Source organism: Eubalaena glacialis, chromosome 14 (genome assembly GCF_028564815.1).
Source record: "Eubalaena glacialis isolate mEubGla1 chromosome 14, mEubGla1.1.hap2.+ XY, whole genome shotgun sequence".
NCBI classification, from domain to species: domain Eukaryota; kingdom Metazoa; phylum Chordata; class Mammalia; order Artiodactyla; family Balaenidae; genus Eubalaena; species Eubalaena glacialis.
The window spans coordinates 94,219,321-94,246,546 of record NC_083729.1 but is presented as its reverse complement, the minus strand read 5'-3'; the positions used below and the strand labels follow the sequence as shown (position 1 = coordinate 94,246,546).

General features: G+C 49.2%; 1 protein-coding gene across 1 annotated transcript in view; it reads right to left on the bottom strand.

Moving 5' to 3' along the window:
• The window catches only part of SH3RF3 (SH3 domain containing ring finger 3), a 218,669-nt gene that overhangs the window by 5,094 nt on the left and 186,349 nt on the right, over positions 1-27,226 (bottom strand). The window contains exon 12 of the mRNA XM_061210569.1: positions 264-595. Coding sequence (XP_061066552.1) covers positions 264-595 — 332 coding nt within the window. The remainder of the gene's footprint in view (positions 1-263; positions 596-27,226) is intronic.

Sequence of the window (27,226 nt, the reverse complement as noted above, 5' to 3'; positions counted from 1 at the left end):
CCTCACTCCATTGCTCTCTCTTCGGGCTCAGGACACCATCAGTTCCACCAGATTTCCAGATGGATCCCTTGTAAATACAAACTCAGGACCCAGATGAACTCAGAATGTGAAACGTGCTCCCGTTTTATGTGAGCCGATGGGATAGTGAGGGCCACCTGGCGGGTTGAAACCCCAGAAACCTGCATCGTCCCTGTTCCCCAACGTGGCTCCAGACCTCACAGACCACCACACCCAGGCCCGGGAGGATGCAGGCCCACCCTTACCTCTCTCTGGGCAGCAGCTTGGGCTCGGGGCGGACGGCGGCCATGGAGAGAGGGGCCTGCCGGGAGGGTGACGGGAAGCTCAGATCCAAGGAGCCCGCCTTCCTGTGCAGCGGCTCCAACCCCAAGGCCCCCTGCATCTCGCCCTCAACGGGGCAGGACCCGGCCCTGCCGTGGACCAACAGTGAGGACACTTCGGGCCCCACCGCGCCCTGGAGTGAGGCGTCCACCGCTGCCTGGGGGTCGTGGGTGGGAGAGGTGGACGGCGGGGAGCGCGACTTCTTCCTGGTGGACGCGCCGGCCAGCAGCTTCAGCAGCCCGGGCTTCTTATCTTTCTAGAGAGACACACAGAATGGAGGTCAAGTGGGTTAGTCCTCCCGGAGGCCCTTGTTGTCAGCGAGGGGGTAGGACCCTGTCAGGAAACTCTAAACACGGTCCCGTAAAGATGCTCAGAGGAGGAGAACAGCGGAGACGGAAAGCTTTCCCAACTCTTTCCTTCCCCAGATGTGGCACAGGTGCCAGCACAGACCCGGGCCTGGAGGTGCCGATCCGACAGCAGCCCCGCGATCGCAGGACCGCGTTCCAGCCTGGAAACTTCACCTGGGGGTGGGGTGGGGTGGGGTGGGGGGCCGGTTATTCCACGTTAGCTGCCCCCCGCCCCAGGCTCACAGAACCCATGTGTACAGACACGGCCTCATCTGGAGGCCCCGGCAGCACCGTGTGGTCTGTACCACATGGGGAACCGAGGTGCGCGTGTGTGTGCACGTGTGAGCGCAGGGTGTGGAGAAGAGGGAGTGTGTACACGCAGAGATGCTTCCAGAGCAGTGTGCTCGTCTTAGAATCTAGACAGTTCCATGACCCTCCTGGGATTTACTTTTCTGACGTTGGATGCGGATTAGCTGGCACGGGGTGTGGTGTGAAACAGGCAGCGCACGGAGCCTGACACGGAGCTCCTGAGTCGGTGAGGCCACCACAGAGTCTGCTCTGGTCACGGGGCCCGCCGGACCCTACGGCGGCTGGATGGGGACTCCTCTGCCCGCCCAAGCTGGGGACAGTTAGTGGTGCTGAGATCCCCTTAAAGTGCACTTAGTAGGGATGTGCATATCCTCAAGGTAAGTCAATAACACTTTAGTATGAACAAATCTGACGTTTTCTCTACTCCCAGCACTGGTACTGATAGGAAGGATGGAAGCTGATGTCCTGCATGCTGTCCACGGGTGGCACGGGCGAGCCCTGGCCTGGAGGGGAGCAGGTGTGCGGGGAACGTGGCACAGGGCAGCCCTCTTCCAACATCCAAGAGAGATGTGTGTGGGGCACACTTAGGAGAGCTTCGGTCATTTGGCCACCAGGGGGTGCCATGCAGCTGGCTCAGAGGCGTCCCCATCCTCCAAGCAGCCGGGCTCCTGTGGCCACCATGCGGAGGAAGGGGCTCCCAGCATGACAGTCTCCTAACCTGAGACCAGCAGGATAGGCACTGGCTCCGGTGGGCTGGTGGTCCCTGGCCTTCGGGGCCTCTGGAAGGGGAGCCACGCCGCAGCCAGACACCCAAACACTGCCGGGTCTCAGGAAAAAAAGCCACAGGGTATCAAATGGTCAAGTGCGATCCTGAAGCCCAAAACTCTTAAAAGTGATTTAACTGTATGTGTGTATGCATGTGTATGTATGTGTGTATATATGTGTGTGTGTATGTGTGTATGTGCAAGTGTGTGTGCATGGGTGTATGTGTGCATGTATGTGTACGTGCGTGTATGCATGTGTGCATGTATGTGTGCGTGTATATGTGTGTGCATGTACATGTACGTGTGCGTGTGTATACGTATGTATGTGTATGTATGTGTGCACGTGTGTGTAAGCAAGCACACAGGTGAATAAAACTAAGAGCCACGTGATGGGTCCCCAGGGCTCCCAGTGGCCCTATGGTGACGTCCACGACAGGGGGGGCCATCATCCGACCCGCCTCGTCCCAGGGCTCCCCCAGAACACCATGCGGGCAGGGGACGTGGCTCTGACGTCCCGGCGCCCCCGTGTCCAGCCCGGGCCGTGAACGCTGCGGGCACTGGATACGCGCCCGCCGAGCGGACGCGATGGAGGGCACGGGCTCGCCAGCGGGGGGCCCTGCGGGTGTCCTTCCTCCTGACGAGCACGTTCCATCAGCGAGCGCCTGCCTCGCGGATCCGCAGGAGCCCCGGGAAGGGAGGGCGCGCGAGGCCGGCGGCTGCGGGTTTGGAGCCGGGCACCCACACGCGGGGGGATTTCCTGTCGGTCCCCGTGGTCAGTCACCACCGGTCACCCTCCCACTGACCTCGGCGGACGCCGCCCTCCCCAGACGTCCGCGTCCACACACCCCGTGGAGCGGAGCGCGGGCTCGGGGGCCGGTCCAGCCCCTCCGGGCCGCCCTGGTCTGTGGGCACAGCCAAGAACCCGCCGATGGGCCCCTCGCGGGCGGCGGGAGAGGGAGGACGCGCGCTGGGGTGGATCTGGGCCAACAGCTTACGCTAAAGGAGCACGGGTTTGCTGGGGTTTCCCCGGGCCTTCGCAAGCCCAGGCGGCGTGGGGAATCGCGCCCTGTTGCTTTTTGGGGCCACCGCTTTCCTCACAGCCCCCCCTCGGCTCCTGGCTTAAATTCCCCTCCCCTGAGCACGGGTCACTTTCCACCCCAGTGACCCTCCGAATGACCAAGGCTCAGTCATTTCAGCCTTGCTGGGGGACCCCAAACATCTGAACTGTGGGAACACAATGCCCCCTGGCCCCCCACCGCCTGCGGGGGGCGAAGGGCACATCTCCAGAGAAAGGGGCCCTCGCTCCCCCAGACGAATGACGGCCCCAGCCACCCAGCTGGGCCGGCCCTTTCCCTGCAACGCCCCGGCTCCCTGTGCAGCTGACCACCCCCCACCCTGCCTGCCCCTCCCCTGACAGAGCTCACCGTGGCGGGCTGCGCACTGGACGCCAGGAGCCCAGGGCAGCCCCGGTCCAGCCCCGGCTTTGCGTTTGGCTCACCGAGTGTTTAAGATCAGTGCAAGAGCTGGTTTAAACTATTAAAGTCCTCACAAAAATATGATTCTGTTGCTGTTTTTATGGTGTGTCTGGATATTTTTAAATGTTTGCAAAAAAACAAGTTTGCAAAATCTTTAGCTCCCAGTACATCTTTGTTTGTTTGTTTTTGGCAGGGCCACGCAGCTAATGGGATCTTGGCTCCCTGACCAGGGATTAAACCCGGGCCCGTCGGCAGGGAAGCGTGGGGTCCTAACCACTGGACTGCCAGGGAATTCCCTGCCAATACATTTTTGTTAAATGAATAAAATCAACTTCACTTCCTGTTAACCCTTGCCTTGCCTTGGGAGAGCCCAGGGACCAACACAGGGCTCTCGGCTCCAACTTGTACAAAGAACCAACCAGGGAGTTCGATAAAATGTAGATGTGGGGCTCTGCCCTCAAGGATTCTGATTCAGCAGGTCTGAAATGGTTCTGATCTAGAACAAAGGAAGTGATCAATTAGAAGCCGATGGTCACCTGTGCAACCAGATAAGTGATTCCGGAAGACGGCAGACAGGTAAGACACAGGGAAGGGCCCAGCTTCATGGGAAGGTGATCAAAGAAGGAGACTGTGTCCCCTACCTACTAAGTGCCCCAGTCCAGGGGACAGGCATGGGCTTAAAGTCGTGCTATGAAGCGCTGGGGTGCACGGGGGTGGAGATTCTGACCCGTGTGTCTGGCTGCCTAGCTGGCTCCCAGGCGAGGCTGCCCTCCCCAGTTGCACTTTGGGTGGCAAGGGCCATCGTTTGAGTAGGAGCTCACCAGGCACGGCAGCCACACCAGGCATAGGAATGGGTGGGAGCCAGGCCTGCAGGCATGAGAAGCTCTGGCTCTCACGCTACACATGCACCTGGGTCTGCACTCTGCCTCCCATACAAACAATGTCATTACGTTAGAGAAGGGATTACAGGCAACATTAGGGAAACAAGCACACCGGCACACACTCACACATCCTGAAATAAAGTCACATCCTACTTTAAAAGAGTCATCTGGAAATCTAATATTAAAAAAAGAGACGTTCATTCATTATAGAAAAACTGTAAAACATTTTACAAATAATAAAATGATAGTGTCTGTCCCCAGAGGCCTTGTTTCATAAAATATTAATGCAAAAACTTGGCCAAAGGAAACAAAATTTAAAGCTTAAATTAAGAACTGTTGCCAGTTAAAAGTCAATTAAATTTATGGAAAATTATCTCTGAAATTAAAGGAAGTCAAAGAGAATAGAATTTGATTTATAAAATGTGACATTAAATTTTTCAGGGAGTCAATTCATTTCATTAAAATGAAGTAAACCTGTAACATGGCCTATGAATGCCATGTCCTCACCGTCATCTCCTCATTATCCTATGGTGATTAGGTGGAGAAATTACAACTAACACCACAGAAATACAAAGGAGTAACAAATTGTTACTATGAACAATTATACGCCAACAAATTCGACAACCTAGAGGGAATGGAAACATACAATCTTCCAAGGCTGAATCATGAATAGAAAAATCTAAATAAACCAAATACCAGTAACAAAATTGAATCAGTAATCAAAAAACTTCCCCCAAACAAAGGTCCAGGTCTAGATGGCTTCACAGGTGAATTCTACCCAAGATTTAGAGAAGACTTATACCCATCCTTCTCAAATTATTCCAAAAAACTAAAGAGGAAGGAAACTCCCAAGTTCATTTTATGAGGCCAGCATTTCCCTGATACCAAAACCAGTCAAAGGCACCACAAACACACAAAAAGAAAACTATAGGCCAATATCCTTGATGAATATAGATGCCAAAATCCTCAACAAAATATTAGCAAACTGAATCCAACAATACATTGTAAGGATCATACACCATGTCAAGTGGGATTCATTCCAGGGATGCTAGGATGGTTTAACATATGTATATCCAACAATGTGATACACCACATTAACAAAACAAAAGATAAAAATCATATGATCATCTCAATAAAAGCAGAAAAAGCATTTGACAAAATTCAACATACATTCATGATAAAAAGTCTCAACAAAGTACATATAGAGGAACATACCTCAACATAATTAAGGCCATATATGACAAACCCACAGCTAAATTATACTCAACGGTGAAAAGCTGAAAGCTTTTCCTCTAAGATCAGAAACAAGACAAGGACGCCCACTCTCGCCACTGTTCTTCAACATAGTATTGGAAGTTCTAACTACAGCAATTAGGTAAGAAAAGTAAATAAAAGGCATCTAAACTGGAAAGGAAGAGATAAAACTGTCACTATTTGCAGATGACATGATACTATATATAGAAAATCCCAAAGACTCCTCCAAGAAACTCTTAGAACTAATAAGTGTATTCAGCAAAGTAGCAGGATACAAAATCAATATACAGAAATCTGTTGCTGATAATGAACTATCAGAGAGACAAATAAAGAAAACAATCCCAGGTATAATCGCATCAAAGGAATAAAATACCTAGGAATAGATTTAACAAAAGAGGTGAAAGACCTGTACTCTGAAAACCATAAGACATTGAGGAAAGTGACGGCAGATGATACAAATAAATGGAAAGATATACCATGTTCATGGAAGAACTAAGGTCATTAAAATGCCCATACTACCCAAATCAGTCTACAGATTAAATGCAATCCCTATCAAAATTCTTATGGCATTTTCCACAGAACTAGAACAAATCCCAAAATTCATATAAAAGGCCCTGAATAGCCGAAACAATCTTGAGAAAGAAGAACAAAGCTGGAGGTATCACAGCCTCTGATTTCAGGCTATACCACAAAGCGACAGTAGTCAAAACAGTATGTTACTGGCACAAAAACAACTCCATAGATCAGTGGGACAGACTAGAGAGCCCAGAAGTAAACCCACACTTATATGGTCAATTAATCTATGACAAAGAAGGCAAGAATATACAGTGGGGAAAAGACAGCCTCTTCAATAAATGGTGCTGGGAAAACTGGACAGCTACATGAAAAAGAATGAAAGTGGACCACCTTCTTACATCATATACAAAAATAAACTCAAAATGGATTAAAGACTTAAATGTAGGACCTGAAACTATAAGACTCCTAAAAACATAGGCGTATGCTCTTTGACATCAGTCTTAGCAAGATTGTTTTGGATCTGTCACATCAGGCAAGGCAAACAAAAGCAAAAATAAACAAACAGAACTACATCAAACTAAAAAGCTTTTGCATAGCAAAGGAAACCACCAACAAAATGAAAAGGCAACCTACTGAATGAGAAGATATTTGCAAATCATACATTCAATAAGAGGTTGATATCCAAAATATAAAGCACTCATACAACTCAATATAAAAAAAAAACCCCAAACAACCCAATAAAAAAATGGGCAAAGGACCTGAATAGACATTTTATCGAAGAAGACATACAAATGGCCAACAGACATATGAAAAGATGCTCAACATCACTAATCATCAGGGAAATGCAAATCCAAACCACAATGAGATATCACCTCACACCTGTCAGAATGGCTATTATCAAAAAGAAAAGAAATAACAAGTGTTGGTGAGGGTGTGGAGAAAAGGGAACCCTTGTGCGCTGTTTGTGGGAATATAAATTGGTGCAGCCACTGTGGAAACAGTATGGAGGTTCATCAGATAATTAAAAATAGAACTACCATATGATCCAGCAATTCCACTTCTGGGTACTTATCTGAAGAAAACAAAAACACTAATTAGAAAAAATATATGTACCCCTTGTTCACTGCAGCACTATTTATAATAGTCAAGATATGGAAACAACCTAAGTGCTCACTGATAGATGAATGGATAAAGAAGATGTGGTACATATATACAATGGACAACAATGTGTATATATATACTCAGCCATAAAAAAATGAAATCTTGCCATTTTCGACAACATGGATGGACCTGGAGGGTATTATGCTAAGTGAAATAAGTCAGACAGAGAAAGACCAATACTGTATGATTCCATGTGTATGTGGAGTCTAAAAAACAAGACAAATGAAGAAATAATCCAAAACAGAAACACAGTCATAGATACAGAGGACAAACTGTTGGTTGCCAGAGGGGAGGGGGTTGGGGGAGGAGAGAAATAGGTAAAGGGGATTAAGCGGTTCAAACTTCCAGCTATAAAATAAATAAGTCACAGGGATGCGATGTACACATAGGGGACGTAGTCAATAGCACTGCAACAACTTTGTATGGTGACGGATGAAAACTGGTCTTCTCGGGGTGAACATTTCATAATGTGTAAAAATATCAATTCACTATGTGGTATACCTAATATGATATAATATGGTATTTTAATTTTAACTTAGAAAAGTCTAAAGTCCAAAGTCTCATCTAAATATCATCTAAATCAGATGTGGGTGAGCTCGAGCTATGATTCATCCTGAGGCAAATTTCCTCTCCAGCTGTGAGCCTGTGACACCAAACTAATTACATCCTTCTCAAATGCAAAGGTGAGGAAGGCAGAAAATAGACATTCCCATTCCCAAAAGGAGAAATGGGAAGAGGAGGGGGTGACAGGTCCAAGCAAGTCCAAAACTTAGCCAGGCAAGTTCCACTAGATCCCAAGTTGGAGAACAATCCTCTTTGGTTAACGCCTCTCTTCCAGGCCCACACCCCGGCTTTGGTCAGAGGCCACCTCTGAATAGCCTTCGGGGCCCTTCATCCCTTTCCCGGAAGAAGAGTGCATGTTTGCAGCCAAACGGCCCTGTGGTCTGGTCCTGCAGAATCCAAGGAGCCCCACAGCCGTCCTTCCCTCCACCCTGCTTCCTCTGACCCCCGAAGTTCAGGCTGGCAGAGTCCTTGGTGCTTTAATCCCACCTCTATTCCTGGCTCGGCTGCGATGGCTGGTTTAGTCCATGAGTTGCACCCGTGGTCTCTTTATCAAATGGTGGTTTGGCCACATCCCTGGCATCTCTTCAGAGCACGCTTTCTCATTTTGCACAATATGGTGAGGCTAAGGGTTTTCCAAATGTCCAAGCTCCGGTCCTTTTTGGTTAACAATCAACTCATTTCTTTCCTCTTGCATTTAACAGCCAGCCACCAGGAGGAACTAAGCCTCTCCTTCAATGCTGCTCAGAAATCTCCTCAGCTAAATATCCAACATCGACCTTCTACAAGACACGAGGACACGGCTAGGCTGCCCTCTTTGCCACTTTCTAACCAGGGCTGCCTTCCTTGCCATTAACAGTAGCGTGTCCCTCCTTCCACCTGGATGTACTTTAGCATTCACGCACCTACCAGAGTCTGTTCACGATCACTCTCGAAGGACCCCCGCCAGAACTGCCTTTAAGGCCAAGCATCAAGCCTCCCAGCCTCTCTCCGTCACCTGTTCCAAAGTTGCTTCTGCATTTTCAGGGTTTGTAACAGAAGCCCCTGCCGCACTCACGGAACCAAAATCTGTATCGGTTGTCTCAGGTGTCCATAACCCAGTACCACAGCCTGGGCAGCTTAATCCACAGACCTGTCTTTTCTCGCCGTTCTGGAGGCTGGGGGTGCCCGCATGGATGGGTCCTTGGTGAGGACCCTCCTGGCCTGCAGACGGTGCCGTCTGTCAGGTGGTCACGTGGTCTTTCCTCATGACCCATCTAACCCTAATTACCCCCCAAGGGCCCCCACACACACTGGGGCTTCAACTTATGAATTCTGGGGGGACATACACATCCAGTCTGAAAGGGCCACAGCTACCTCAATGAGAGAGAGGAAATTCAAGTCTAGAGAGACGATGGGGATGGACCCCGGTCTCTGGCTGCAGAATCCCAGACTCTCTCGGCCACCTCACCGCCTGTCCCCGTGGCCGCTGGTGCATGAGGAGGAGGAGGCTTTGCTCGTCCTTCACCCGCCAGGCCCTACTCTGCCCCGTGCCCCAGGGCCTTACTCAGTGTTTGCTGAGCCCACCCGGTCCCCAGCCAGCGCCCCCTGAGCACAATCACGCGTCCAAGGCTGACCTGGCCCCAGCTCGCCCTCAGCTCAGGCTGGAGCTCCCTGGACCCAGCCCCACCTTCTCTGCAGAATGCTCTCCTGCCAGCCCTGGGCTCCCGCACCCGCTGTCCACCAGACACTGGCGGTAACTGCACACATCACCCTGACTTATGAGGAACAGCACCCTGCATACCCCCATCTGGCCCAGAGATCAGCCCACGTTCAATGAGGGTCATGGTGTGACCTGCACCCGTCACCAGCCTCCACGGCAGGAAACCTGAGCAATGGACCCTGGGTGCCACCTCGAGATCTAGTTCAGCCGCTCTGGGTGGGCAGCCAGGTCACCTCTCTTGTGACCCTTGGTCCATCAGAGGAGCAAGCGCTGGCATCCCCGACTCCTCAATGTCCCGCAGGCCGTCCTGGCCTCCCGGGGGCAGGACTGAGCAGCTCGCACCCTGGGGCCGAGCCGAGCCCAGCCCAGCCAGCACCCCGAGAGGGCCCTGAACACGGGATCAGAGCCTGGTGGTCCAGCCTCTGCCGTGTGGCCCCGTGATGCTGTCACTGCGCCCGGGGCAGGACCAGGCGCCCTGGGTGGCGTCACAAAGGCCACCACAGGGCAGGCGCCGTGGCCGGTGCTCAGCGAAGGTGGGAGGCCTGTGGCCGTGCACCTTCCACAGGGGCCAGAGCCCAGGCCAGGACCCGATGCTGAAGGGCAGGGGCCACACCGCCTGGCTCTTCTCCTGCCTCCCAGCCGGGTGCCGTTGAACGCGTGATTGCGTTTCCTGGGCCTCAGTTTCCTCACCTGTGGAGTGGGGGTAACGACGGCACCTGCCCGAGAGAGCTGTCTGGGGACCGGATGAAATACATGTTAGACATTAGCCTGCTGTCACCAGCACCCTCTCCGTCACCATGGTTACCACACAGCCGTTTGGAGCCTTCTTTCTGCAACAGCCAGTCCGTCCAGTGATACATGAGTCTCCCTCCACAGCTACATCTTACAGTGTGGGAAGGAAAGTGCCACTCCTCAGCCAAAGGCACCGCGCCAGGATCTTTTTCTTCTAAAGCAGCAGTCCTCACGGGTAGTGAGTTTGAAGCCGCCCTTCCCACAGACTGTGATGACACATGTGGTGGAGCGGACCCTCCCCTGTGCTGTGCTGCCGGCGCCGCCAGCGGACCCGGAGCAGGAGGGAGGATGGTCTGAAGATCTGTCCCCACCCGGATGTGTCACGTGCTGGGCCGTGAAGGACCTCAGGGGTCTGAACCGAGGTGGCTTCTGCGCTCTGTGAAGGCCCTGGATTTGCCAGGCTGGGCATGAGTAGCTTCTCAAAGCAGGCCATGCCCCTCCCCGGTGTTAAGAGGCTGATGGCGTAATTCAACTGAGAAAAAAGGAGGTGAAGGGCAGTGGGTGTGCAGGTCTGACCGGCGGAAGGCGTGGACGGGGCCGCGGGCCACCCGCACCCAGGCCGCTGCCGGGATGTCAGCGGGAGCCGGAGGCCAGGCTCTTTGGGGACAACAGGGACAACAGGGCGTCCTTTGCTCTCAGCCTGAGAGCCCCAAACAGGAGGGAGCTGTGACAGACGAGGACTCAAGGGAAGAGGGAGGTCACATGTCACCCTGGGTGGCGTGGCGAAGCGAAGCTTCCAGACGCGGCACGGTGCTGTCTCTCCTCCCTCGTCTGCCTCACGTGGCCCCTCTTGTAGGATCCGCGTCCCTGCTGTGCGCCGGGGCCTGCCATGGCTCCAGCCACAAAGCGCGGTGGGGACCCAGGGCTCGAAGACGCCGCCAGCTCGCCCTTGAGCAGAGACCACGGAGGGGCCGCACGAGTGTCTGACCAACGGCCGACTGAGGTGCCGGCCAGCAGCCAGGGAGCGGCCCGCAGGTGGCCCCGGCCCGGCCGGCACGGCGTCCAGGCCTCCCTCCGCTCAGCCCCGGAGCAGGATCATTACAGCCCGACGGGAGACGTTCTCCCGCACTGAGGTGCGGCAAGTTGTTGTGGCCTCTACGTGAGTTAACTTGAATTTTGTGCTGACTAAACAGCCTGTGTGTGACCTGTCAAACACACACTGCACGCCGGCTTTAATTATTAAAGAAAAGGGTGCACTGACCAGAAGTAAAGAACGTCCATGTTATAATAAAGACTGGGGCTTCCCTGGTGGCGCAGTGGTTAGGAATCCGCCTGCCAATGCAGGGGACATGGGTTCGAGCCCTGGTCCGGGAAGATCCCACATGCCGTGGAGCAGCTAAGCCCGTGAGCCACAACTACTGAGCCTGCGCTCTAGAGCCCACGAGCCACAACTACTGAGCCTGCGAGCCACAACTACTGAAGCCCACACGCCTAGAGCCCATGCTCCGCAACAAGAGAAGCCACCGCAATGAGAAGCCCGCGCACTGCAACGAAGAGTAGCCCGCGCTCGCCACAACTAGAGAAAGCCCGCGTGCGGCAACAAAGACCCAACACAGACAAAAATAAATAAATAAATTTATAAAAAGAAACAATAATAAAGATGAAACGCCTCCCTTCCCGGGACGCCAGTGCTGGTCCTCCATCCATGGTATGCCTCCCTCCCCAGGGGCCAAGGCCACACTGACTCAGTACGTGCTAGTCTGTTGTTTTTCTAAACCTTGAAGGAATGCATCCCTGACTTGAGGTTCTTTGTTCTGACAAGACATAAAACTGTGCTGAAAACCCTGCTTCTCCAGGGCAGTTCCTCAGGTTACCTGAGAGGCTGTCTTCTGGGCTAGAGTCCTCAGTTTGGCTCAAGGAAAACTCTATCCTACCCCTAGCAGAGACTGTTTATTGATTATTTTCATCACCAAAAGTGAAAGCTGTTCTACACAACTGAGGCTGGGTGTGTGTTACCCGGCAGACTTCACGAGATGCCTCCGAGATTCCCCGTCCCAGACCCAGCAGCGGGGCCGGGGTGCTGGCGGCCCTGCCCTCTGACGTGACCTTACCCGGGAGCTTCACACGCACATGCACACGCCTCGAGCACAGGCACTGTAGTTAACAAGGGTGGGACGGAAAAATGAAAGCACCTCCCAACACACTTCTTTGGAGAAGTTTACAGAAATACTGGCAACACGTACAAGTAACAGATGAGAAGAATTCCATGAGGAAGGAAGCCCAGAACTGAACTTCAGCAGACTTTTACTGGAAACCCGAAGACCTCCAGACAACCTACAACCAACCAAACTGCAGGGCCCTAAAATCCCAGGTCACACCCCACACTGATGGGGCCTCGGAAACTGGAAGGCCCGCCCTGATCTGGAGGCAGGACGCGTTGCCAGACGCCCAGGGACTCCAGCCACGCAGGTCTGAGAGCATCAGAGGGGCAGAGCCGGAGCCGCAGGGACAGGGGCGACGCTGAACGAGACCGTCCGCGGCTGCTCAGGGCCAGTCCTCGCGTCAGGCGGCTCATCTCCCCTGTGCATCGGAGCCCCCGCGGCCCTCCCCTCGCTGTCAGGGATGGAGCACGGGGGGGTCTCTCCCTCCTCTCTCAGCCTTGTAACCGTCCCAGTAGCATCACTGGGGGTGGGCAGAGCAAGCAGGGCCCCCCCGGGTGGAGAGGCATCCTCTGCAGGCCCACCCGGAAGGAGGGTTCTGTGGGGCCGGGGTCCCATCGCTTCAGTCTCCACCTCCTGCGGGGAGAAGCCCTCAAGGAGGCGGAGGGCAGCCGCCCGCCCGCCCGCCACGTGTCCGGTTGGAAGGGGGCCCTCAGCAAGGCGGGCACAGCGTGAGGCTGACCCACAGGGCCTCCTGATTCTTTCTGACGGGCAGGGGCTGACGCGCTCTTTGGCAGGAAGGCTGTGCCTTTGTGGAGGAGGGGGGAGTGACTTTCTCTCCTCTGGGTCAGGTCCCAGCAGCCATCACGTGATGTGGGCTTGTGCGCCCCGAGGCCCTGCCTTGGGGAAGGATTTCCAGCCTCCCTCAGCCCTTGCACAGCAGAGCCAACCTTCACACCCATTGGAAGAGTCCCAGCACCTTGCTTCGGGTTACATTACAGCTGCCAGGGACTCGTCTGAATGTGAGCTCATTTGACCTTCACCCGAGTCCCCAGGGGCACCAGGCCGGCAGCCTTGGTGTCCCCTGAGGATGTGGCACCTTGGATGCTGGCAGGCCTGGCGTGAGCGAGAGCCGGGCAGGCTTCTCTGCGGTGGGACCTTCTGCAGCCTTCACTGTGCCAATAAGCTAATCTTTAAATTTAAATTTTATCTTGTAAGAACACGTAACGAGAAATGTACTCTTTTAGCGAGTTTGTAAGTGACCACGCTGTCTGGTAGACACCGTAGGGGCACTCACCGTAGGGACAGCCATCGGCGGATCTCTAGAAATGACTCACCTTGCTTCACTGAAGCTTTATCAATGACCTTAAGTTTCAGCGGAGCAAGCCAAGTTCTAATAAGCTGGGTTTTCCTGCAGGAGTTTTTTATTTTTTATCTGTTTATTTTTTGGTGGGCCTGGGGCTCTTCTGAAAGTGAAGGGAGGGCTCCGACGACCTGGAGAGGTAGCACCCACCCGGCCCGGTGCAGGGGGGCCCCTAACGCTGCTACAGTTGCTCCGCACGCCACCGGCTCCCAGCGGGGGTGACCCTGCGGCCAGGAGACGCTCGCTACCACGGGTGGAGATACTTCTGGCTATTGCGAAGCTGGGGTCCCGCGGGTAGAAGCCGGGGCTGCTCCGGGTCCTCCAGGGCGGGACTGCGCGGGCGTCAGGCTCCCTCCCCGACAGCGGCCTGAGGCAGATGCTGGCCGGTGGCCTTCTGCACCCAGGCCGCCTCTCGCATCCCATCCTCCCCCACCCTTGGCTCCGCGACCTGGGGGCTCAGGTGCTGAACTTGGAACAACTCTTGGAGGCTGGGGGCCGGCGGACCCTTTGCATGGGTTTCCTCGGGGGGCGAGGAGGTGAAGAAAGAATGATCCAGGAGCCCTTGCAGAGCCACAGAGAACACTGGAAGGTGCTAGTCTGCTTCTGGGATGTGGGGAGGGGGCCAGCCGGGCCGGCTCTGGGAAGGCCACGGAGCTCTCCAGAGTCACCCCACCCCGAGCGCTAGGGACCCCAGGTCTCCGGAGCCATCCACGGCCCTGTCTCCTGCAGCAGCAAAGAAGTATCTGCGGCACTTTGGACAAGGGAAAGGGCCCGGCCCCGACGCTGTCCAGGGAGGGCCCCGCGTCTCCCCTGCCCCCAGCGGGCTGACCGCGGTCCTGAAGCCGACGACACGGGCCCAGGGCCGTTCTGATTGAAGTCCCACCCCCAGGCCAGCATGGGCCTTGCTCACAGCGCCACGTGTCCTGCTCTCGGTTGTGCCCACGTTTTCCATCAACAGGGTGCCACGTCCATCGTGGAAACAGCCCCCCGCTCCGAGCTCTGCTAGGACCTCACCAGGCAGACATCCATGATCAGCTCGTACCCAAACGACTCCCAGAAAACAAGGGTTTTCTTTCCTCCACCAGCCTGACACACAGCCATCAGACTCACACTTTAGCCCCTTCCTCCTGGCCCGAAAGGACAGCCACAGACAGTGTGCCCGCACCCACTGCCCCGGGGAGTGGCCGGGGTCCTGTGCTGGTGGACGACAAGCATGGATTCTTGGTGGCCGCGCCCCCAAAACCTGTGTCTCTGAACACCCGCGGGCTCTGAAAACTGCCGCCCCGCCGGCCCTGCCCTGTCCATCTCAAGTGGGAGCCACACCCCAAAACCAGGGTGATGAGTCCAAACAGAGGCATGGCAGGTTCCCCCAGCACCACGGCCCAGTCCAGGACCGCACTTCCCGCATCTCAGTGGACCTTCTGACCCTGGGGGGGGGGGCTGCTCTAGGGTGTGGGGACGTGATCCCCCACAAGCAAGGGCGGCTGTGTGATGGGGTCGAGCCACACAAGTCAGCGGTTAGGAGCGAGGGGACAGAACGTGCACCCCAAATCGTGTCTCTGTGGCATGAGGATTTATTATGATGATTATATATGTAAATAGAATTCACTTATGATTCTTTCTAAGGCCCAAAAGACTCAGGAAGAGCCTTCCCCTAACTGCCTAAAAGAATGTAGATGGAGGACCTGTTCCAGGAAGAGGGCGTCACCACAGGTAACTGTAGTAAAAACTGTTTGCTGAAACTTCTGTGTCCACGGTTCCTGCCTGGCCCAGCAAACACGCGTTCACCAAACGTTTGCTTTTCCGTCTCCACGTGAATTGCCTCCCTCCCGCTCTGAGTCCCAAACCCCCATCCCTGACATACTCCTTCGTCTGGGGCTGAAGATGGGATTTAAGGTGAGGGCTTCCACCATTGGGGGAGTTCGTTTTCCTGGGTCTCTCCCATGCGCATGCTTTTAAACTTTTCTGATTTCCTCCTGTTGATCTGTCGCCTGTCAATTTAATTATCAGATGTGCCAGAAGCACCTGAAGGGAGAGGACAACGTCTTCCCCCAGACAGGAGACACCCCAGGAAAGAGGCGTTGGGGGCTAAGGCGGTGGATGAGCCCCACCGAGAGGGGGGCCCAGGGCTCCCAGACAGGCGCGCTCAGGGCTCTCGCAGGGGCAGCTGGGCCGGGGTGCCGGGGGGGGCACCCCCCTCTCTTCGCTGGCACCGCAGTCCCCTATCCCCGCCAGCCCTGTTCGTGCTTGTCGCCCTGACTGGGAGCCGTCTCCTCCCTGGACCTTGGTGAGCATTTCCAGGAGTTAATTTCTCTCTCGCCTGCTCTGTCCCCTCACATGTGTGCTGCTTTACCTGCCCCCATGTGGACCCCCGTCGTACTCATGCTGGTGCAGGTGCCAGCACCTGGTAAGCGGCCTGCGCCCACCTGCAGCTGCCCCCACGGCCAGAGGGAGGGTCTGGCACAGGCAGGGCTCCGTCTCAACCCCAAGTTCCCAGAGGAGCCTGGCTGCAGAATGGCCAGACTGGACCTCTGGGTGGCACTCACGTCTCCAGGCAAGAAGCCGGCCTCTCGACGATGCAAACTCCCCCAGAGCTGAGACAGGGTTAACGGGCTTTAACGCAGTTAAATGAGGGAGGGTTAAAGTGCTGAGCTTTCACTTCTTTACAGATTCTTCTGGACTCAGCACCTGAGAAGCTGCAGCAGCAGGTCCTGTTCCTTTGCCATCTCATCCAATGCCATCATCTTTTCACTGAAGCAGGAAGGCCTGTTACCTCAGTAGAATTTATAGCGTAACATTAATTTCTTTAAAATGGCTTCGGAGGAGGTCAGGCCAAAAGGCAGAGACGAGAAACCAGAACAGCCCTCTGGCTCCAGGGTGTGTCCGGGCTGCTTTCGGCTTCATCCTGTAGGACAACCTTGCCTTGAATGTACGTTTCCAACAGGCCTCTGCTTGTTTTCTGTAGAACAAATGTGGGGCTATCACAAATTATTAGATTAAATGCAATGCATTCAGATGAAATCTCTGTAAAATCTGGTATCCTTCGGAAAGGGTCTGGAACGGAACATGAAAGATAAATACGTCATTATCTACTCGGGTGTGCCAAGCTCATGTGCTTCTGAATATTTTTGTAAACAAAACAGATGGGTAGAAATCACCTCATCCAACCAGAAAGGCAGTAGCAGGCCCGTCAGTTCCATATGGGAGGGGCTTTGTCAAGGGGATGCAGGATTTTGGAGGGTCACTTAGGAATCTAAGCTATTATTTCCATTAGCGCTGACGGGCAGCCCTGCAAGCTCTCAGGGAGGCTGGGATCTCCTTCCTGGACTTTGTGTGCTTCTTCAGACAGGCTGCTTCCAGGAAATGTGAGATGACACCCAGCCTGGGCACCAGCTCGGAGATACAGGTTCAGAGGCCGCTGGCCGGGCCCCTCCTGCCGCTGCCCACTGCACGCAGCCCAGACCCTGGCCTGGTGGCTCCTCCCTGAAAAGGGCCCTGCCTGGGCGTCCATCTGGCCCTAAATTTCTCTAAGGAGCCGCCATCATGACTGCATGCCTGGTTGTCGTTATCCCATTAGAACGATTGGGAAAGGATGGAAATTTGGAAGAAGCCGAGGTGTCAGAATCCAGGTGAACTCAGCCCAGCCAGGGGCTCGACGCGGCCCTCCCTGAGCCGCCGATGTAACCAGGGAGGAAATGGCCCACCTGGGAGACGGGGTCACAGGACTGGAGAGTTGCGGCATCCACTTCACCCTTCTCGAGCAGTCCTGGCAACGGAGGGTGTGGGAAAGTTTAACTAGAGCTGCCCCAGTGCCAAAGGGTGGGGTGAGTTATTCATGGGTTATGGGTTAGTTTATCTTCTACGACTCAACTCTTGGGGCCGTTTCTACTGCCGGCTGCTGGTGGGGGACCCTGATGCCCAGGGAGACGGGAGGAACCCCCAAGTGAACCAGCAGGATGTGGGGGGACTGAGGGGGGAGGAGAAGTGGAGGCCAGACAGGGTCGGCACCCCTGAGGCTGGGGAGATCAGGAGATGTAGGCAGGAGGGGCCTTCCGAGAGGAACGGGAGAGGAGTGGAAGGCGATCGTCTGGCCCACTTGAGCCCAGGAAGCCTGCTAGGCTCCCAGGTGAGGTCCACTGTCCTCTGAGACCAGAGGTGGGAGGCACGCCTGGGCCCCTTCTGTTCCTTGAGCCTAAAGCCCCACCCCCACAGTCCCCAGGGCCTTTTCCAGCCTTGTGGGTCCTGAGCATTGGCCCCGCCCACCACCCAAACCACACCCTTGCTTAGGCCCTGGCCTCCACAGCCAAGGCCTTCGCCCCCCACCTTTTTTTTTTCTTTTCCCTCCTCCTCTTTTTTACTATTGTGGTACTGTGGTACCTTCCGGTTGTTGATTCATCTATATTTTTATTTTTATATTCTTTCTAGCATGTCTGTTAGTTTCCTAGTCTAATTTTATTTTTTACTTTGTTATTGTCCTCTTTTCTTTTTTTTTTTTGCCGTCCCAGGCAGCTTGCAGGATCTTGGTTCATGAGCCGAGGGTCGGGCGAAGCTCCTGCAGTGGGAGCTCCCAGTCCGAACCACTGGACTAACAGAGAACCTCAGGCCCCAGGGACTGTTCATCAGAGTGAGGTCTCATGGAGGTCCTCATCTCAGCACCAAGACCCAGCTCTACACAACAGCCTACAAACTCCAGTGTTGGAAGCCTCAGGCCAAACAACCAGGAAGATAGGAACACAATCCCACTCATAAAAAAAAAAAAAAAATGAGACAGCAAAAAAATATGTCACAGATGAAGGAGCAAGGTAAAAACCTACATGACCAATTAAATGAAGAGGGAATAGGCAATCTACCTGAAAAAGAATTCAGAGTAATGATAGTAAAGATGATCCAGAATCTTGGAAATACAATGGAGGCACACATTGAGAAAATACAAGAAATGTTTAACAAAGACCTAGAAGAACTAAAGAACAAACAAACAGAGATGAACAACACAATAGCTGAAATGAAAAATACACTAGAAGAAATCAATAACAGAATAACTGAGGGAGAAGAACGAATAAGTGAGCTGGAAGGTAAAATGGTGGAAATAACTGTGAGGAGCAGAATAAAGAAAAAAAATGAAAAGAACTGAAGACAATCTCAGAGACCTCTGGGACAACACTAAACGCACCAACATTCGAATTATAGGGGTCGCAGAAGAAGAAGAGAAAAAGAAAGGGTCTGAGAAAATATTTGAAGAGATTATAGCTGAAAACTTCCCTAACATGGGAAAGGAAATAGTCACCCAAGCCCAGGAAGCACAGAGAATCCCATACAGGATAAATCCTAGGAAAAACACACCAAGACACATATTAATCAAACTAACAAAAATTAAATTCAAAGAAAAAATATTAAAAGCAGCAAGGGCAAAACAAAAAATAACACACAAAGGAATCCCCATAAGGTTATCAGCTGATTTTTCAGCAGAAACTCTGCAGGCCAGAAGGGAGTGGCAGGATATACTCAAAGTGATGAAAGAGAAAAAACTACAACCAAGATTACTCTACCCAGCAAGGATCTCATTCAGATTCGACAGAGAAATCAAAAGCTTTTCAGACAAGCAAAAGCTAAGAGAATTCAGCACCACCAAACCAGCTTCACAACAAATGCTAAAGAAACTTCTCTAGGCAGGAAACACAAGAGAAGAAAAAGAGCCACAAAAACAAACCCAGAACAATTAAGAAAATGGTAATAGGAGCATACAGATTGATAATAACCTTGAATGTAAATGAATTAAATGCCCAACCAAAAGACACAGACTGGCTGAATGGATACAAAAACAAGACCCATATATATGCTGTCTACAAGAGACCCACCTCAGACCTAGGGACACATACAGACTGAAAGTGAAGGGATGGAAAAAGGTATTCCATGCAAATGGAAATCAAAAGAAAGCTGGAGTGGCAGTACTCATATCAGATAAAATAGACTTTAAAATAAAGACTGTTACAAGAGAGAAGGAGGGACACTACATAATGATCAAAGGATCAATCCAAGAGAAGATATAACAATTATAAATGTTTATGCACCCAACATAGGAGCACCTCAATACATAAGGCAAATGCTAACCACCATGAAAGGAGAAATTGACAGTAACACAATAGTAGTAGGGGACCTTAACACCCCACTTACACTAATGGACAGATCATCCAAACAAAAAATAAATAAGGAAACACAAGCTTTAAATGACACAATAGACCAGACAGATTTAATTGATATTTATAGAACATTCCACCCAAAAGTGGCAGAATACACATTCTTCTCAAGTGCACACAGAACATTCTCCAGGATAGATCACATCTTGGGTCACAAATCAAGCCTTGGAAAATTTAAGAAAATTGAAATCATATTAAGCATCTTTTCTGACAACAACGCTATGAGATTGGAAATCAATTACAGGAAAAAAACTGTAAAAAACACAAATACATGGAGGCTAGCCAGTGCGCTACTAAATAACCAAGAGATCACTGAAGAAATCAAAGAAGAAATAAAAAAATACATGGAAACAAATGGCAACAAAAACACGACAACCCAAAACCTATGGGACGCAGCAAAAGCAGTTCTAAGAGGGAAGTTTAGAGCAATTCAATCTCACCTCAAGAAACAAGAAAAATCTCAAAGAGACAATCTAACTCTACACTTAAAACAACTAGAGAAAGAAGAACAAAGAAAACCCAAAGTCAGTAGAAAGAAAGAAATCATAAAGATCAGAGCAGAAATAAATGAAATAGAAATGAAGAAAACAATAGCAAAGATCAATAAAACTAAATGCTGGTTCTTTGAGAAGATAAACAAAACTGATAAACCCTTAGCCAGGGTCATCAAGAAAAAAAGGGAGAGGATGCAAATCAATAAAATTCAAAATGAAAAAGGAGAAATCACAACTGACACCACAGAAATACAAAGGATTATAAGAGACTACTACAAACAACTGTATGCCAATAAAATGGACAACCACAAAGAAATGGACAAATTCTTGGAAAGGTACAATTTTCCAAGACTGAACCAGGAAGAATTAGAAAATATAAACAGACCTGTCACAAGTAATGAAATTGAAACTGTAATTAAAAATCTTCCAAGAAACAAAAGTCCAGGACCAGATGGCTTCACCGGTGAATTCTATCAAACATTTAGAGAAGAGCTAACACCTAACCTTCTCAAACTCTTCCAAAAAATTGCAAAGGAAGGAACACTCCCAAACTCATTCTACAAGGCCACCATCACCCTGATACCAAAACTAGGAAAAGATATCACAAAAAAGAAAATTATAGACCAATATCACTGATGAACATAGATGCAAAAATCCTGAACAAAATACTAGCAAACAGAATCCAGCAGCACATTAAAAGGATCATACACCATGATCAAGTGGGATTTATCCCAGGGATGCAAGGATTCTTCAATATATGCAAATCAATCAATGTGATACACCATATTAACAAATTAAGGAATAAAAACCATATGATCGTCTCAATAGATGCAGAAAAAGCTTTGGACAAAATTCAACACCCATTTATGATAAAAACTCTCCAGAAGATGGGGATAGAGGGAACCTACCGCAACATAATAAAGGCCATATATGACAAACTCACAGCAAGCATCATACTCAATCGTGAAAAACTGAAAGCATTTCCACTAAGATCAGGAACAAGACAAGGATGTCCACTCTCACCACTCTTAAAGACTTGTGCTCAGAAAACTATAAAACACTGATGAAAGAAATCAAAGATGACATAAACAGATGGAGAAATATACCATGTTCTTGGATTGGAAGAATCAACATTGTGAAAATGACTATAGTACCCAAAGCAATCTACAGATTCAGTGCAATCCTTGTCAAACTACCAATGGCATTCTTCACAGAATTAGAGCAAAAACTTTTACAATTCGTATGGAAACACAAAAGACCCTGAACAGCCAAAGCAATCTTGAGAAAGGAAAACGGAGTTGGAGGAATCAGGCTCCCCGACTTCAAACTATACCACAAAGGTACAGTAATCAAGACAGTATGGTACTGGCACAAAAACAGAAATATAGATCAATGGTACAGGATAGAATGCCCAGAGATAAACCCACGTACATATGGTCACCTAATTTACGACAAAGGAGGCAAGAACATACAATGGAGAAAAGACAGCCTCTTCAATAAGTGGTGTGGGGAAAACTAGACAGCTACATGTAAAAGAATGAAATTAGAACACTCCCTAATACCATACACAAAAATAAACTCCAAATGGATTAAAGACCTAAATGTAAGACCAGACACTCTAAAACTCTTAGAGGAAAATGCAGGAAAAACACTCTTTGACATAAACCACAGCAAGATCTTTTTTGACGCACCTCCTAGAGTAATGGAAATAAAAACAAAAACAAATGGGACTTAATTAAACTTAAAAGCTTTTGCACAGCAAAGGAAACCATAAACAAGACAAAAAGACAATCCTCAGAAAATATTTGCAAATGAAACAACAGACAAAGGATTACAGACAAAGGATTAATCTCCAAAATATACAAACAGCTCATGGAGCTCAATATCAAAAAAACAAACAATCCAATTAAAAAATGGGCAGAAGACCTAGATACACATTTCACCAAGGAAGACATACAGATGGCCAAGAGGCACATGCAAAGATGCTCAACATCATTAATTATTAGAGAAATGCAAATCAAAACTACAATGAGGTATCACCTCATGCTGGTCAGAATGGCCATTTTCAAAAAATCCAGAAACAATAAATGCTGGAATGGGTGTGGTGAAAAGGGAACCCTCCTGCACTGTCGGTGGGAATGTAAATTGATACAACCACTACGGATAACAGTATGGAGGTTCCTTAAAAAACTAAAAATAGAACTACCATATGACCCAGCAATCCCACGACTGGGCATATACCCTGAGAAAACCGTAATTCAAAAAGAGACATGTACCACAATGTTCATTGCAGCACTTATTTACAATAGCCAGGACGTGGAACCAACCTAAATGTCCATGACAGATGAATGGATAAAGAAGATGTGGCACATATATACAATGGAATATTACTCTGCCATAAAAAGGGACGAAACTGAGTTATTTGTAGTGAGGTGGATGGACCTAGAGTCTGCCATACAGAGTGAAGTAAGTCAGAAGGAGAAAAACAAATACCATACGCTAACACATATATACGAAATCTAAAAGAAAAAAGGTTCTAATGAACCTAGGGGCAGGACAGGAATAAAGACGCAGACATAGAGAATGGACTTGAGGACACAGGGTGGGAGGGGGAAGCTGGGGCAAAGTGAGAGTAGCATCGACATATATACACTATCGAATGTAAAATAGTTGGCTAGTGCAAAGCAGCAGCATAGCACAGGGAGATCAGCTCGGTGCTTTGCAATGACCTAGAGGGGTGGGATAAGGAGGATGGGTGGGAGGCTCAAGAGGGAGGGGATATAGGGACATATGTATACATATGGCTGATTCACTTTGGTGTACAACAGAAACTAACACAGTACTGTGAAGCAATTATACTCCAATAAAGATCTATTAGAAAAAAAAGACCAGTAAAATTGATAAGCCTCTAGGTAAGCAAACTAAGAAAAAAAGAGAGAAGACACAAATTACTAATGTCAAAAATGAAAAACCCTATGGATAGGAAAAGGTAATAAAGAAATATTACAAATCATTTTATGCTCACAAATTTGACAAGCTATATGAAATAGACCAATTCGTTAAAAGACACAAAGTGCCAGATCTTGCACAAGAAGAAATAGGCAATCTAAACAGGCCACTATCTATTAAAGAAATGGAATCAACAATTAATAACCTCCCAAAATAGCACCAGCCCAGATGGGTTTGCTGGTGAATTCCAGCAAACATTTAAGGAATAATGATGTCAATTCTCTACAATCACTTCCAGAAGATGAAAGCAGAAGGAATATTTCCTAACTCATCCTATGAGGCCAGCATCGTCCTAATGCCAAAATGAGACCAAAAAATCACAAGAAAACTACAGATCAATACTTCTCATGATTATAAATGCAAAAATCCACAACAAAGTATTAGCAGGTAGAATCCAACAATGTTTAAAAAGAATTATATACCACAACCAAGTGGGGTTTATCCCAGGTATGCAAGGTTGATTCACAGCTCAAAAATAAATTAATGCAATCCATCACATCAACAGCTAAAGAAGAAAAATCACATGATCATATCAATAGATACAGAAAAAAAATTTGACCAAAATCCATCACGATAAAAACTCTCAGTAAACTAGGAATAGAGGGAAATTTCCTCAACGTGAAAAGGAACATTTACAGAAAACCTTAAGCTAACATATTTAATGGTGAGAAACTAGCAGCTTTTCTGCTAAGATTAGGAACAAGTTGAGGATGTCCCTTCTCACTACTACTCTTCAACATCATACTCGAAGTCCTAGCTAACACTAAATCAAGAAAAGGAAATAAAAGGTATACAGGTTGGGAAGGAAGTAATACAATCGTCTTTGTTCACAGATGACATGATTGCCTACATAGAAAATTTCAAAGAATTCATACACACACACACACATAAGACTCCTGGAACTAATACACATTATGGCAAGTTTGCAGGATCCAACGTTAATATAAAAATGTTAATTGCTTTCCTATATACCAGCAATGAACAACTGCATTTTGAAATTAAAAACACAATATTATTTACAGTAGCACCTCCAAAAGTGAAATACTTAGATATAAATTTAACAAGTTATGTACAAGGTCTAAAAGAGGAAAGCTAGAAAATTCTGATAAATGAAATCAAAGAAGAACTACATAAATGGAGAGATAGTCCCTGTTCAGGGCTAGGAAGACTCAGTACTGTCAAGACGTCAATTCTTCCCTACTTGATACACAGCTTCAACACAATCTTAACCAATATTCCAGTAAGTTGTTTTCTGGATGTTTGCAAACTGATTCTAAATTTTACATGGAGAGGCAAAAGACCCAGAATAGCCAACACAATATTGAAGAAGAAGAGCAAAGTTTTAGGACATACTACCAATATCAAGACTTACTATAAAGCTACAGTAAGCAAGATGAATTGTATTGGCAAAAGAAAAAGATAAATGGAACAAAACAGAGCACCCCAAAATAGACCTGTACAAATATAGTTAACTTATCTTTGCTAAAGTAGCAAAGGCAGTAACACAATGGAGAAAAGATAGTCTTTTCAACAGAGGGTACAGGAACGACTGGACATCCACATACAAAAAAAAAAAGAAAAGCAAGAATTTAGGCACACACCTTATACTCAAAAGGCATCACAGACTTAAATGCTTAAATGTAAAATGCAAAACTATAAGCCTCTTAGAAGATAATGTAGGAGAAATTTTAGATGACATTGGGTTTGATGATGACTTTTGGATACAACACTAAAGGCTTTCAAACCATGAAAGAAAAAAATTGATAAACTGGACTTCATTAAAATGAAAAACTTCTGCTCTGCAAAAGACACTGTGAAGAGAATGAGAAGACAAGCCACAAACTGGGAAAAGACACTGTGAAGAGAATGAGAAGACAAGCCACAAACTGCAAAAGACAATTATGATAAAAGTATACAAAGAACTCTTAAAATACAACAATAAGAAAACAAACAACCTGATTAAAAAGTGGGCAAAAGATCTGAACACCTCACCAAAGAGATATACAGAAGGCAAATAAGCATATGAAAAGATGTCCAATATCATATGTCATCGTGGAACTGCAAGCTAAAACAACAAAGAGATACCACAGCACACCTATTAGAATCATGAAAATCCAGAGCACTGATGACATCAAATGCTGGTGAGGATGTAGAGCAACAGGAACTCTCCTTCATTGTTGGCAGGAATGCAGAATAGTGCAGCCACTTTGGAAGACAGTTTTGACAGTTACAAAACTAAACATGCTCCTACCATATGATTCAGCAATCACACACCTTGGTATTCACCCATGTGAGCTGAAAACTTATGTCTACACAAAAACCTGCACGCAATGTTTACATCATCTTCATTTTTAATAGCCAAAACTTGGAAACAACCAAGAATCCCTCAGTAGGTGAATGGATAAACTGTGATCCACCCAGACAATGAAATATTATTCTGTGCTAAAAATAAGTGAGTTATCAAGCCATGAAAAGACATGGAGGAGCCTGAAATGCATGTTACTAAATGACAGAAGCCAATCTGAAAAGGGTCACATAGTATGATTCCAACTCTGTGACATTCTGGAAAAGGCAAAACCATCGAGACAGTTAAAAGGATCAGTGGTTGCCAGAGGTTAGGGGGAGGAGGGATGAACAGATGCAGCACAGAGGATTTTTAGGGCAGTGAAATTATTTTGTATGATACTATATTGATGAAAACACGTCATTATATATTTGCCCAAACCCATCTGTAAACTGTGGACTGTGGGTGCCCATGGAGGTTCACTGACTGTGACAGATGTCCCACCTGGGGGGATGCTGTGCATGGGAACAGGTGAGGGTCTATGGAAATCTCTGCACCTTCTGCTCCAGAATCCAGAGAGGCCCACTAGGCATTGTGTCTCATTTTTGGCTGTCTCAGTTTTGCAGCCACTTATCCTTCACCTTACAAGGGGTATCTCGACATGCTCCACACACTGGACCCTAGAAATTTCACTGAGGGGGAAGAACCCTCAATTTTTGTTGGATTTATTTTCTACCCTCTGACATGCAATTGTCTTCCTGTAAGTCTGGAGTAGGTGCTCCTTCTCTCTCACTAGGTCCAACCAGCATGATCACCAATGAAATGGACCAGTATGATAGTTTATGGAAGGGAAAGTGATCAAGATCCCTCAGAACTAACCTATGACTGAGGGCTGGAGAGTCGACATACCCCTCAACAGAGGGGCAGGACAGCAGAGGTGTGTTGCTGACCCCGCTAGGTAAAAGCAAACCGCTGCTGGTGGGCCTCAGGGATGGGGTGGAGAAAAGAGCATTTGCCAGATCAAGAGCTGCAAAGCAGGGACCAGGAGATGTGTTAATTTGCTCAAGCAATGAAACCACATCTGGTTCAGCAGCTGCAATTGGGGTCACCACCTGGTTAAGCTTAAGATAGGCCACTGTCACCCCCCAAGACCCAGCTGTCTTCAGCACAGGCCAAATCAGAGGGCTGAACGGGGAGGTGGTGGGAGTCACCATCCTGCATCTTTCGAGCCCTTGGTGGTGGCACTGACCCCTGCAATCCCTCCAGGAACGCCCTATTTCTTTGGTTCACTGTTTTCCCAGGTAGAGGCAGCTCCAGTGGCTTCCACTTGGTCTTTCCCGCCATAACAGCCCTCACTCCACCGGTCAGGGAACCAGTGTGGGATCCCACCAGCTGCTGAGCACGTGTATTCCAACGATGCATTCTGCACCTGGGCGGTGGGGGGGACACAGAAAGGGTCTGCGGACCCACTGGACCCACGTAAGAGGGACCTGTGCTAACCCTCCACTGATCAGTTGGCCTCCACGATGCCCTGCTCTGACTGGGGGACAAAGGTGGCATTTGGGGTCTCCTGGAATTCGTGTCAGTTCAGAGTCCGTGTCCGATTATTTCCTTTTCTCCAGTGTGCAGCCACCCTGGTAAAAAGCTGCAGGTTCTTTTGGGAAAGGCAGGGAAAGATTAAC